This window comes from Zosterops lateralis (genome assembly GCF_965231275.1).
Source record: "Zosterops lateralis genome assembly, chromosome: 13".
In the NCBI taxonomy this organism is placed as follows: Eukaryota; Metazoa; Chordata; class Aves; order Passeriformes; family Zosteropidae; genus Zosterops; species Zosterops lateralis.
Genome location: NC_139773.1, coordinates 3,138,701 through 3,152,989, shown reverse-complemented (window position 1 = coordinate 3,152,989; position 14,289 = coordinate 3,138,701). Strand labels below are relative to the sequence as shown.

At 53.5% G+C, this 14,289-nt stretch overlaps 1 protein-coding gene across 1 annotated transcript; it reads right to left on the bottom strand.

The window, feature by feature from the left end:
- Nucleotides 1-28: 28 nt before the first annotated feature.
- SNX1 (sorting nexin 1) lies at nucleotides 29-12,163 on the bottom strand (the record flags this gene model as incomplete). The annotated part of the gene is made up of 15 exons (XM_083871112.1): nucleotides 29-437; nucleotides 561-632; nucleotides 904-984; nucleotides 1,342-1,485; nucleotides 2,072-2,277; nucleotides 3,227-3,320; nucleotides 3,447-3,560; nucleotides 4,263-4,338; nucleotides 4,571-4,649; nucleotides 5,117-5,258; nucleotides 6,180-6,223; nucleotides 7,273-7,339; nucleotides 7,861-7,994; nucleotides 8,834-8,936; nucleotides 12,032-12,163. The coding sequence occupies 15 exons, from the start codon at nucleotides 12,161-12,163 to the stop codon at nucleotides 387-389; spliced, it is 1,539 nt and encodes a 512-aa protein (XP_083727238.1). The 3' UTR covers nucleotides 29-386.
- Between the last annotated feature and the right edge of the window lie 2,126 nt (nucleotides 12,164-14,289).

Below are 14,289 nucleotides of genomic sequence, written 5' to 3'. Positions count from 1 at the left end.
ACCCCGAACACCCAGAGCCTGTTTGCCCTGATAGAAGTTTTATTACAGAACTTTAATGGCACTGCAGGAGTAAGATAATTCATTAGAGCCTTAAAACCCAGCCTGAAAAATAGATATTTGCCAGATCTCATTAATCCCCTGGCTGCAGGTCTGGTCTGGAAGCAGGAAACTAGTTTCTCTTCAGTAAGAAAATATATGTTGCTAAATGAAAAATATACAGTTAGAAGAGTTACTGGCTCATAAGCTGCTCGTCTGGGGTGACACCTCTACCAGCTCCAGCCTATGGAACGAGGGGTCGCTCACGTGGAAAAGAGGAGGAGGTATAGTGTATAAAAAAAAAAAAAAAAAAAAAAAAGGCAAAATTCAGTTTTGTTTGTCCAGTCCAATTAAGAAATGGCCTTGGCTTCAGGCAGGAATGCTTCCCAGTACTTCACCAGCTGCAGAGAGGAGAGGGAGAGAGTCAGGAGCCTTCAGGCTGGAGCTGCAGTGCAGGGGGGTCATGCTTGAGAGATTCACAAGTTCAGCCTGAACTTGGACAAACCACAGCGGGGACCACTCACCTGTTGCTGAGAGTTCAATAATGTCTCAAGGTATTTTGTGACGTAGTTTCTGAAGTCCTTAGATTTCTCTTTCTGCAAGAGATGGGCATGAGACTGGAACAACCACTAAAACCCTCCAGACTGGGAAGAGGAAGGAGAAACCACCAGGATTTTCCTGTTCCTCCTGGGGTCCCATGAGGAGACCAGCACACAGAGGATCTTTGCCCACTGAGCTCCATTTTAATGTGGGAAAGTCCCTCTTAGCCAAAAGTCCTCAGTGACACCCCAGCTCACCCATGTCAGGACCTGGGGATGCTGCTGTGCCAGGAGGAGGGGCAGGAGGCCAGGCCAGCCCCACACGTACCTCAAACCGTATCACTTCCTTGCGGATGACAGCAGAAATGCGCTCAAAGTCCCTTTCGTACTGTGTCACCCGGGACTCCCACTGCAGAGACAGGAAGTGCACTGTTTGGGGGCAGGAGAAGGAACTCCTGCCTCCTCTCCATGGGGGTTTGGAGTTTGACTGTACAGGTGAGAAGCGTTGCTGGAGCAGAGCTTGGTCTTTCCAGCCCTTGTCACCACTGTGGCATGGAGGTCACGGGAGGCAGGACCACAAGCAGCCTCTCCTGCAGCCTCACTCAAGGCTGGCTTAGCCCTTGGTGCAACTTGGCCACACACACCTGTCCCTCCCACTCAGGAGGTGATCCCCAGCCCAGAAGGTTCCTTCCCCAGCCCAGAAAATTCCCCACTGGAGCATGGAGGGCAGGAACAGAGCAGAGACCCCCCCCGCTCCGTTCCCTACCTCCGAGATCTCATCCTTGGCCTGCTGCAGCTTGTCAGGTTTGTTTGCCCACAGCAACCTGGCCTCCATCTCCCTCTTCTTCTGGAGCATGGCCTGAGCATCCTGCCACCGCTGCCAGGTCTTCATGCGCTGGTCAAAGGCTCCCTGGAGGGAAGGAGGGCAGAGGTCTCCTGACAAGGAGACACTGCAGGTCCTGGATCAAAGCTGAGTCAGAACACAGACTGTGTCCTGCTCTGGAGCATCCACAGCTCCCACATGGACCAGTGGACCAAGGATATGGTGTTTTGGCTTCTGTGGTAGGATGTGTTTGGGGCAGGAAGGGATCAGCCTGCTGGACTGCTGATTCCCATGGGATTGCTTCTTCCCAGTGCACCAGAGGGGCTGTGTGGACTCAATGCCCAAGTTCAGGAGCATCAGGACTCAGGCTCTGCCACAGCAGGCACTTGGCAGGTCAATTTTCACCACCTGTTTAACAGGTTACCAGCTCACAGCTTCAGCCTTCACCTCTGAAAGGGCTGGGGTCACCCATAAGCCATGAACCTGCTTCACATCCCCTGTGGAGAAGCAGCAAGGCCAGGCCTCTCCTATAACCATTTTCCAACTTAACCAGTGCACATCTGGACAACTGGCAAATTTTCCCTCTGCTACATCCTGTGCTTAAGTTTGGAAGACCTCCTGGCATCTCTGAGCCTAAGATGGGTACGAGGAGCAGGAGCAAAGGAGTCCTTACCCTTACAACTGAGAGCAGGCGGATGTAGTCCCCCAGGAGCTCAGCCAGGAGGAAGAAGTCATTGTTAGCCTGTTCATGGTGCAGCTGCTCAATCTTCTCCTCCACCTCAGCCAGCTGGGACAAGGCCCGGGATAGGGCCGTGTTGTCCTCGGAGCTTCCCAGCATGGCCAGGCTCTTGGCAAACTGGGCCGTGTTCAATGCCAGCTCTGGGGAACGGGATGAGGGTCAGGAGATGGGCCTGGCTGCACCCAAGAGCTCCCCAGCAGAAGGTTCAGCCCTTGGAGCTGCCTTTCCATACGTCCAGGAGATAGCAGCTGGAAGAGCCAGCACTGGTTCAGTCAGAGCTAGCAGCTTCCAGCCATGAGGAGAAGGGGGAAGCAGCCGAGTGGGAGGACAGGCACAGCTTTGCAGAAGTCAGTCAAAACATGCAGAGGAAGGAAAACATCCCCCCTCCCAGAGGGTGTCTCAGAAGGAATAAGGTCAGCTCTGCTCAGGTTTGCTACAGCAGCCTTCGGTCTCATGAGGACATGCTGAGGGAATTAGGGTTGATCAGCCTGGACAAGACAAAGCTCCAGGGAGAGCTCAGAGCCCCTGGCAGGGCCTAAAGGGGCTCCAGGAGAGCTGGAGAGGGAGGGACTTGAGACAAGGGCCTGGAGGAACAGGACAAGGGGAAATGGCTTCCCCTGACAGAGGGATGGGTTTGGTGGGATATTGGGAAGGAATTGTTCCCTCTGAGGGAACTGAGGCCCTGGCACAGGTTGCTCAGACAAGCTGTGGCTGCCCCATCCCTGGAAGTGGCCAAGTGCAGGTAGGACACGGCTTGGAACAACCTGGGATAGTGAAGGTGTCCCAGCCCATGGCAGGGGGTGTGGAACAAGATGGACTTTAAGTTCCCTTAAGCCCCCAAGCCATCCTCTGGGATTCTATGATCCCACAGGACACAGGTTCCCTTGCACACCACCATCCCAAGCTTGTGGAGCCGGACAGAAGAACTGGAGTGACCATTTTACATCTGTCTCCCAGGAAGAAGAGACAGAGAGTCCTTTATAGCACTGTCCCACCTCCTAGGAAGTGTCCCTGGGACACGAGGCCCCAGTGACCCCCAGGCAGGGCCCAGGGGGTGCCTGTCCCAGCCCGAGGTACTGATCCTGTCACCTTTCCGGTGGTTCACCAGTGTCTCCACCACGGCGTGCAGCTTCCGCAGCCGCTGGTCCTCGCACTCCACCTCCTGCAGCTTCTCCTCAAACCACTGCAACGGGGAAATCCAGAGCTGATTTCCCACAGGAGGGGTTTCCCTGCACCCACAGCTGGAGCTGGGAAGAGCAAAAGGCTCCAGAGCAAGGACAGGAATAGCCCAGAGTGCCCTGACACTTACGATGTCAGATTCATTCATCTTGATGGTCATTTTACTGACAGCATCCGTGGCTTTGTTGAACATCTTCATTATTCCTGCTCCACTCAAGGTCTGGGTTCCTACTGCTCTTGGGAGCTGGAAAGGAATGGAAAAGTTTGCTTTGCCATAGGAGATGGAGCCAGGCTGGGAGAGCTGGGGGTATTCACCTGGAGAAGAAAAGGGTCTGGGAAGACCTTAAAGCCTCATTCAGTGACTAAAGGGGCTTCAGGAGAGCTGGACCATGGGTCCATGAACAAGGCCTGGAGTGACAGGACAAGGGAAAATGAGTTTCCACTGCCAGAGGGCAGGGACAGACGGGATATTGGGAAGGAATTCTTAGTTATGAGAGTGATGAGGCTATGGCACAGGTTTCCCAGAGAAGCTGTGGCTCCTCCATCCCTGGAAGTGTCCAAGGCCAGTGCATAAGGCTTGGAACAACCCGGGATAGCAGGTGTTCCTGCCCATGGCAGGGGGTGGAATGAGATGGGCTTTTAAAAGTCTCTTCCAGACCAAGCCATTCCATGATTCTGTTTCGCCCATGAGGTAACTGCTGAGTGATCTCTCCCTGCCCTTACTTCACCCCACGAGCCTTTTGTTTATTTTCTCCCTCATGTCCAGCTGAGGGGATGGTTCAGCAGCTTCGGTGGGCACCTGGTATCAACACCAGTTCCCACTCCCATTCCTCCTCTTACAGGGTTCTGCCACTTCCCACTGAGCTTTGTGGGATCCTGCCTCATTAACTGCTCAAGTACCATTTCCTTCAGCCCTTCCAAGGACACCTTACTCCACACTACTGACCTCCTCCTTCTCCAAGAACTCCCTGACGTCCGGGTCCTGCAGCATGGTTGGATGGCTGACCACCCTCCGTAGGTACCTGTGGGAGGAACAGCTCCAGGAGTTACTCTGGCTCTGAGCCATCATACCAATTGGGTATTTACTCCAGAACAGCAGCTGGAGAGCTGGAAATCAGAGCCAGCAACTGTTCTAATTCACCCACCAGTTTTCCTATCTCCCTGGGGAATTTAGTGATGCCACCACAAAGACCAGACCTGCCAGACCTCTCTGAGGTCCCTCACTCAGTTCAGGGACAGCTGATGGGGTCATACCTCTCTAGAGCAGCCCGACGTTTTTCTAGGAATTCTGCAGAGGAGGAATCTTCTTTCCCAACTTTCACTTTGGTCATGCCTAGCACAGAAGGAAGATGTGATTAATGAGCTGCTCTAAACTCTACACACAAGGTAAAGTGGTTTATTACAGACTATCAGGGTGACAGTGGAGGAATCTTTCAACAAGAATTAGACTTCAGAAATCTGAAATCTGTTCATGCCCAAGGAATTGACATGTAGGAAAGAGGCAAAGCAATGGGCTGGACTCAAGTGAACAGCAATCCAGTGACACCAGAGGTTTTACTCTTCCCCAAGCAGGTGGGGAGGCATCTGTGAACTCCATCAAGGATTTACATCCAGAGCTCCAAGTATGGAGCCAGAGCTTTGTCTATGCCACAGAACCCAGTTTATTCTCCCTGTCTACTCTGCAGCTTCCCTGTCAGCTCTGAGACTGCTGCAGGCCTATCCTTGGGCACAGAGCTCACCACCAGAGGGACTCACAAGAGCTGGAGGACCAGCACTGGTGCTGTGCAGCTCCTCACTCACCTATGAGGCTCTTCTCTGGTGGCGGAGGGACAATGAACCCGTTCTGGGCGTGTTTCTCCGACAGCTTCTCATAGAGCCCCAGGAAGTCACTGAACCTCCTCTTGACTGAGAACTGCTTGCTCCTGAACATCGGCATGCTGGTCTGGGGAAGAGATGACACTGGGGTCACAGTCTCCCAGAAAAGCCTGGCCCCACCAGCTCTGCCTGCTGGCACCTCTGGGATGAAGTGGGACAGTACCAGCTCTGAAAGATGTGAGCAGTGAACAGAGCAAGTTTTGGCCCAGGTTTTCCAGAGTTTCCCTCCTAGCTGGGTTCTCCTTGGAGCCAGCAGCAGCATTAATGACATTAAATAACAAGCAGCTGTTCCAGCAGCCGCGGGCTGCTTAGTAAACCCTGCCCACTGCCTAATCCCATCATCCCTGCTCCACACGGAAATAGGGACACACCCCTCAAGTCACCTAAAGGCTACAGGGGCCACCAGTGCTTTGGACTGAGTTTGCAGAGCAGGAATTAAGGATAACAAGTCCTCTAGTCTCTTCATCAGACCACAGGTTGCCTGTAGCCCAGCAGCCATTGTACAGGCAGCTGCAGCATCTTTGCAGAGCCCAGAGCAGGACTCCAAAGCACTCCAGCAGCTGCATTTCTCATGAGAACTTCGGGGAACAGGTCCTGATGCGAATGCAACTATAACAGCAGTGTTGAGCTCAGGTGGGCTCAATCTGATGCTGCTGCCAGCACAGAACCTTCAGCAGCAGCCCCGGGCTCAGGGACTCTCCCAATGGATGTCATTCCTGCTGCTCCCTCCAGTGCTGAGCATCCCTATCAGCCAAGGCTGCAAAGAGGTAACTGGCTGTGAAAATAAAGCCAGTGTGCTTTCAAATAGATTCCAACCCTATTCCTCAGCTAGGCTCATCCTTTGTGGATTATAACTCCTGAACACAGAATAAGGCATTCAGGCCTCTGTTTATTTAGGTCACTGCTGGCTTGGCTGAGGACATACAGTCCAGCTGCCTTTAAGCATGGAAAAATAATGGAAAATTAGACACAGAGGGCTTAGACATACCTGTGTTGACACTTTGTAGGCTACGTAGGCATTCATGCCATCCCCTAAGGAAAAAAGAAAGGAGTTGTTAAAGCCACAACATCAGCACTTTCCAGCATTCCCTGAACACAAAGCACAAGGCTCCTGACCTTTTCCTGCCTCAGTGATCCTGATCTTGGGTCTGATGGAGCCCTGGATCTTCCTGCAAAACCAGAGGCAGCATCCTGCTGCGTGGCCCTGGACTCCTGCCCAGCAGCCACGTCCCAACCTGCTTATCCCTCCCCACACTTCCTACAGGAGCCAGCACTGACAATTGGGCACTTGTTGTGCCAGCAGCGTCTGGGCTGGCTCCACACATCTGCTCAGACCCCAACAATTCGAGGCTGTGGGGCACATGAAACAGTCTATTCACGGGATGCAAGTCAGGCTGGATGGGGCTGGATCCTGGAACACCACAGGCAGTTTGCTCCAGCTCACACAGAAATCCCCTTGTTCACCTGGCAGTTCATCTGAAGGGCATCTTCCGAGCTCCAGTGCTACCCTTAAGATACATCTGATTTACACCTCCCAGCTCCAGAGATCACAAGCCATGGAGTGGGAACAAGCTGCCACTCGTGAGGCTACTCTGCTGGCTGGGATCAGATGTCACCTTGGGTTTTCTGCACCGCAGGAACTTCCACATGGCTGATCATGACACTCTGACCCCTCTTTCAATAGGCAGAGACCCTCTCGCTTCTCATTTTGAAGCCAGAGTTGCTTCCCTGGCAAAACCAAGTTCCAGGGGATGTACCAGAGAATGGAATAATGCACTTGGTATCAGATTAAGGGAATTTTGCTTACCCCATGCCAGCTCCACACAGGGCAGTGCTGCCTGGAGGTAATGCCAAGTGCCTGGTCACCACAAATCCCAAAAACCTGGCTCTGGGCTTTCTAGAACCTGACTCTGCCTTGCTTGTTCTCAGCCTGGGCTTTGTGCAGCATAATTTCTTTAAGATGCCAGAGGAAGCCTTGGAGACATTATTTAAGGATCAAGTTTGTGCTTAGCCCAGAGGCTGGAGCTGCAGGGCCAAGCCTGGCTCCCCTAACCCTTCCACTGTGCAGGACAGTAACTCACCAACTTTCTCCGGGTCGCTCACTCCCACAGTCAGGTCAAATTTGTCCTCCTGCTCCTCTTCCTCCAGCTGTTTGGAAAAAGCACCCAGGGACAGCAAGTCAAAACCAGGAAAACAGGGTTCAACCCACCCCAAACCATTATGGTGAGCTTGTCCCCCTGCCAGGGCACCTCTAGCACCTCAGTCTGGCCAGGACCATTCTATCAACCCTTCCAGCTCCTCATCGTGTCCAGGCAAGAATCCTAAACTGGGTGTGTCATTCCTACCCCACCATCTGCCCAGACTGATGCACAAACTGCTCAGCCCCAAGCAGAAACTGCAGAGCTCTTATTCACAGCTTGGACCCTCAGGACCAGATCCACCACCATTATAGCTCTGGAAGCAATCTGGACCTCCACAGGAGCAGGAATGCCACCAGGCTGACCTGAGCTCCACGCCAGTGCTATCAGTCTCAAGACTCATGGCCCAAGATACTTATCAGGGCATTCAATAAGGCAATTACATATTAATTACCTCATTTAAGATTAATGTTTACAACTGAGTACACAGATGGGTTCCTGCCAAAGACAGTTTGAAAGAGCAATTCTCACCTCCTCATAGCTCTTTGAAAGGTTTTTATACGAACTTGCCCCTACATCTAATGAGGACAAAGGATTGGATGCTTTGGCCACCTCCTTCTTCTGGTTGTTTTGAGTGTTGTCAAGGGACAGCTCCACAGTGGCATCTGTCAAAAGAAGTTTGCAAGGGTCAGCCTCTCTGGGTTTCTGAAAAGGGAATTGCAATATTCTCTGACTCATGGGATCTAGGAAGTAACAATAGTCTTAATTAGCAAGGAAATCCATAGAGAGGACACCTGTAAGCACTGGGAAGAGCACAACTAAAGCATCGTCACTGCAGTAAGAGCATTTGGTCAATCCTGCTGGAGAACATTATGTTAATCCAATGAACTTCTTATTCCAGAGGGAGCCAGGCATCACCTCTCACTGATCACCTCCTTGCTGTGTGCTAGAGGAGTTGCACCCTGGAGCAGCTAAAGCCAGGGCAGATTTTACCTGTCACATGGGCCAGCCTGGGATGAAGGCTCCTTCCCACGTCACTTTTCCACCTGGAGGATGAAAAGACTTCCACCTCTTAGCAGAAGTATCCAAAATTGACTCTCAGCCCATCATACTAGGGCTTGGGAATGTCTGACTCTCCTCATTTTCCCCTGCTGAAGGGAGTTGTGTTTCCTGTTCTTGGGAACAGCCAGGCCTCTACTAGAGATGTTTCTTCCACTGGCTTGGAGTCAGGAGAAGGTGGAGAAGGAAAATCCTTTAACTCTGAGCTTAAGGCAACAAAAGCAACCCTCATTTTAATCCTCTTCAGCTCCCAAACAGTCCTGTGGCAGGATTATCCTAGAGACCTGGTGGAGGCTGCTCCAACCTTCCCAGACACAACAACCAGAGCAAGTGGACTCAAACATGTGTTTGAGATAAGCACTCATGATCTGGTTTTGGTTATGGATATTTTAGGACTATCACTCCAGGCCTGGAGCTGAGAGAGGCCCAGCACAAACAGACTCACCTGCAAATAGGTCCTGATCATCCTGTTCCACATGAACTCCGTTTTCTTTGGAGGAGCTGCTCACAGGAAGAGGAGATTCTGCTGTCAGGGCCGGGGAGTTACTCTGTGAGAGGATTAAAAGGTCAAAGACGTGTAATTTACTGAGGGATAGAAAAGCAAACATGTCACCTTTCTTGTCCACCCCCCTGTGCCCTTCCAGTCACCCTTCAGCATTACCCTTTCTGCCACTTTTAAGGACAAGTGTCACACCAAACTCTGGTGCCAATTTCCACCCAAAAAGGACCATCCTGGCTGCAGGAGCAGGCTTGGGGACAAGGGGACAGCTCACCCGAGAGCTTTTATGCCAACCAGTCCTCCCCACCAGAAGACAGAGCTGCTCCAGCATTCCTGCTACAGATGCCTGCACCCCAAATCATCCCTGATTTTGCAGGCAGACAGATATCTCAAGGAAGAAGGGGACAGCAAGTGCTATTCTGTAGGCCACAGCAGAGAACAGAACAGGTCTTTGATGGGCAGTAAATGGAGCTCTATGAGAGACTCCAAACCAGCAGCTCCTTGGCACTCTCTCCAGCAAGGAGGCACCATCAGATCACGTCGCTCCTGAAGGAGTGAAGCCAAGCTGAGGCAGCTTTTCTTTGAAATAGGCTCACGTCTTTGGCTGGTAAAAATAAAATAGCCACCAAAACACTTACTTGAAGGCAAGAGCTCCTGTATTTTAGGATGTTTTCCTAGAGGAGGGACTGCTCCCAGCTTGGATCACAGCAGTTAAAGGCACAAGCTATGGCTGTCAGTGATGGAGAGTGGGCAGCAGAGACCCTCCATGCCAAATATCCCCCTAGGGTCCTTCAGACTGGTGTCCAAGCCAACAACAGGACTGGCACCTATGAGGACAGGGCTCACACAGCTCCTCTGCTTCCCTGGGAAATCTTCAGGCTTATAAAAAAACCCCACTGTGCAAGAGCAAAGTGGTTTTCTACCAAAACTGCTTCCCAGTTTGCCTTAAATTTAGTTCCTCAGACATAAAAAACACCACGCCCTGTTCCTACTTCTCCATCTGCTACAGAGGAGCCATGACCTTGTTAAATCAGCCCATGACATGAACCATCTCTGAGGCTGGATTCAGCACTCCCAACATCACATGTGGGGGCAGAGGTCCCCCCTATGCCAGCCTGATGCTTCTCACAGGAAAACAAAACTTGTTTGGGAAGATCTGATCCTCGGGGGCATCCCTAGAAAGGGCTGTGGTCACACAGGGATCCAATCTCTTTCAACAGACAGATGAGGTCCAGCTCTGGTTCTTCTCAGGTCTGACCCAAACACTTCCTTGCTGGCAACACCCAGGTGCTGTTGAGCCACCTGAATGCCAGCAGCCAAGCAGACCTGCCTCCCCTGCCTCCCAGAAAGTGTTTTCCTAATGTTCAAGGGCACAGACAAGCAAAGGCACCAGGTCACAAGAAGGTTCACATATTTATGACAGTGGCCTCCACAACAAACCCAAACACCTGATAAGTGCTGCGGCTCACAGCCTCCCCTTCCAGCACAAGGATGTGTGATTTCCATGAAATCCCACGGCACTCTGTGCTCACCCCTCTTGGTAGGCCACAAACCATCAAGCCACCTCCTACATCCCCCAGTTCTTCACCAAAGAAAGGTCCTGAGAAGTTCCAGACCATCTCCATGATCTGGTGCCTGCCATAGGGACCAGCACCTTCCTCTTGCAAGGCCCAGGGCTGAACTTCCCCAAGTCTCCAAACATACAACTCAGCTTCTGTTTTGCCCAGAGTAGTGTGAGTTTCATCCTCACAAGGTAACAATCTATCCACATTCCCCCAGATCTACATTTTTCCCTGCTGCCAAGGGGAAACACAAGCACAGCTCACAGACACCAGGCAGGAGCTGCACCAGAAGCAGAGCAGAAGCAGCTCCAGCTTTGTGTCAGTGGCAGGAGAAGCTTGGCCAGGCCATTCCCAGCAGGTTCATTTGGTCATGGCCACAACCTCCTGCTCAAGGCCTCTCTAGGCTAGGAAACTGCAGAATGTTCCTGGAGAACTTCCTGCCACAGACACGACTCCTCCCACAGTGCCAGCTGGATCAGGCAGGCTGCAAAAAGTCTGGGCGAGGTGGGCAGAGGTTCCCAGAGCTCAGGGAATCAACCCCACAGCATTCCAGCCTCCAGGCTGCTGGAAAAGCTTCTGTGGCCCCTCTAGCTGAGATCCTCGCTCCATGAAGATACTGATCCCAAGGAACAGAGGCCAGTGGCTGACTGGGGAAATTCAGCTGACTGGGATTCAGCTTGGGAAAGCACCAGTCAGTGCTTTAACTCCCCTTCCACCTTCTGGTCACTGCCTGGAGCAAATCTGGGACAATGCTGGCATGAGTTAATGCCAACAGTCTTCAGCAACCTGGACTTCCTGCACAGGGGCCTGTCAGAAACAAGGAAAGATGCTGGCACCCTTCACACCTCCACCTTCAGCATGGATTTGTGCAGCAGCACCTGGTTTGCTGCACAAGTACCACCAAACCCTCCAAGATCCTCCTGCAGCCCAGCACGAAGTCCTGGTGAGCAGGGGACACTGGATGCCTCCTGTCACCTCACCCAACACTACACTACTCTCAATCTCAAACTGAAGATGCCATAGCAGCCACACCAGCACCCTCTGGACGTTGAGGGGAACAGAGCTGATGATGCTGGGGGAAAGCAAAGAGGGCTTCTCCCCCCAGTGAAGCCTCACAAGCTACAGGGCAAAGAGGCTGAGCCTTTGTAGGACGGTCGTGAGGAACCTCGGAGCCCACCTCGTTCCAGCACCTGCCATGGGTAGGAACACCTCCCACCAGAGCAGGCTGCTGCAAGCTCCATCCAACCCGGCTTTCGGCAGTAGTTCTGCAGGAACGGAGACAACAGCCCCGGGGAAACAGGGAGCAGCCGAGCACAAGGCTTTTCTCAATCCCACAGCCACGGGAGTCACTCTGTGACCCCACCCGGCCCCAGGGCTCGCTCTCCACCAGCCGCCCTACGAGGTTCCCCCTGAAGGGACACGAGACCAGAGGGATCGACCCCCCGCCCCTTTATTTTGGGGGGATTTGGGGGTGCTTCGCACTATTTTCACCAAGCCCGGAGGATATCCCGGGCAGCCCCTCGTACACGGGCCCGGCCCCGCAGCGCCCCCGGGGCGGCGCGCCGCCAGCGGCCGCACTCACGCTGCCGGTGAAGATGTCCTCGCCCTCCGAGTCGCTGTCGGGGGCCCCCGGCCCGCGGTGCTCGGGGAAGGGCGGCGGGCGGCGCTCGGCCGGGGACGGCGAGCGGGATCCGTGGCCACCGCCCGACGCCATCGCCGCCGCTTCCTCCCGCGCCCGCCCCGCCGGAAGGGCCCGCCACGCCTTAACCCGCGGGGCGGGGCCTCGGCTGAGGGCGCGCTTCGGATTGGGCAGTGTCTCTGCTCACCCCGCCCCCGCCGGCAGCGACAGCCAACGAGCGTCGCCGCTGGCAGGCGCCGCGTCGTCACCATGGGAACGGGGGTACCGGCCGTACCATTGTGCCCGCGGAAAGAGGAGCGCGCCCCCTCCGCCCGGGAGGAGTGGGTGCGCCCAGGGCGCCGTGTCCCCTCAGCGCCCCGGCTCGGAGGCCGCGGGCCCTCCACAGCCCGGGCACTGGGCCCGCGTCCTCTCCACAGACCGGGGAAGGCTCTCGTGTCACCCAGAACACTCCAGGTTGAGCCCCTTCCCCCCTAAAAAAACCCCAACTATCCCAGGCTGGGCCCCGTACGCCCTGAAAACATCCCGGGCTGAGCCACATAACCCAGAGATGTCCCAGCATGAACCCCATACAACCTCCGAGACACCCCAGAACGAGCCCTATACCACTCCAGCCATTGCAGGATGAGCCACATGCCTTGAAGATGTCCCAGGATAAGTCCCGGACCCCGATGATGTCACAGGATGAACCCCATAAACTCACCAAAGCATCCCAGAATGAGTCCTAAACCACTTAAGTCGGCCTGGGATGAGTCATATACCCCCCAAGATTTTGCAAGATGAGCGTCAGACCTTAAAAATGCCCAGAATGCACTCTACACCCCACCAAGACGTCCCAGGATGAGACCCATACCCCTCAAAGCATCTCAAGATAAGTCATATACTGCCAAAAACATCCCAGGATAAGCCATATAACCCCCTGGAACATCCCAGAATGAGCCCCATGCCCTGAAGATGCACCAGGATGAGCCCATACACTACCAAAAACCTCCCAGGATGAGCTCCATAACCTCAAGACAGCCCAGGACTAACCTCATATTCCCACAAGACATCTCCAGATAAGCCCTGTACACACCCCCAAAAACATCCCAGGATAAACTCTGTACCCTCCAAGATATCCCAGGATGAGACACACACTTGAAGGTCTTTCAGGATTAACCCCATACAACACCCAAGGCAGCCCTGGATGAGCTCCATACACCCCAAAACATTCCAGTATGAGCCCCACACCCCCTTCCCACTCTAGACAGTGACAGCCCACAGTCATGGGTCACCACCATCCTCTGGGGCCAACAATCCTCTCAGGAGGAGCTGGGCAGAGCAGAGGAGAGACCCTGGACTTCCATCAGATGCAGGTGAATGCTTGACCTGCAAGACACCCCTGAGCTGGATTCATTCCTGGGTGCTGTCCTATGGAGAGGGTCTGTTTCTCCAGGTGGGAAGCACTGGGTGCTGTGAGCGAGCAACAGAGATGGGTTTTTCCCTCTTTTCCCTCAGCTGTCTCCCATAATGAAGCAGCAAAATCCAGCAGAGATCTCCAACCTTCCATGCTAGAACTTGGTCTAGTACATGTTTGCAGCCAGGTCACACTTCCATCCTTCATCCACACTGGCTCCCAGGCAAGGAGCAAACAAAACAGAACACAGCTTATCCTTATCTGAAGGACTTGCCCGTGTCCTCCCCAGTTCCTGCTATCAACAAGCAGCTGCTAATTCCCTCCTGCCTGACATTCTCTCTGAGATTTGTAACAGCAAGGTCTGTACTTTCACTGGCAGGTGAGACCCCACACTGGAATCCTCCCAGACTGCCTCAGTGGGTTTGGAACGAGGGGCTCAGCCCATGGAGAACCTACCAGTGTCACTTTTTTTGACGAGGATGGCTAGGAATGAACATGGCTGTCCCAGAAAACTCCCTAAGGATAAAGTGTGAGGGGCACATACATCCTTTAAGATGAGCAGGAGAGGCAGCAGGAGGAGATATAGCTGCCAGAAGGATTGGGAGGTCCTGCCAGCTGAACCTTGCACTCTGAAGCAGAAGAAACTGAGCTACCTTGATGATCAGTGGAGATAAATCCCACCCAAGCCCTCACAGCCTTATTCTCTGTAAATTTTCCCTTTGGCCCCTGAAGGGAGGAAGGGGAAATTCCTTTTAAAGGAATAGTTTCATCCACTTGGGGTTGGAGCTTGGGCAGTCTGAGGATGAGA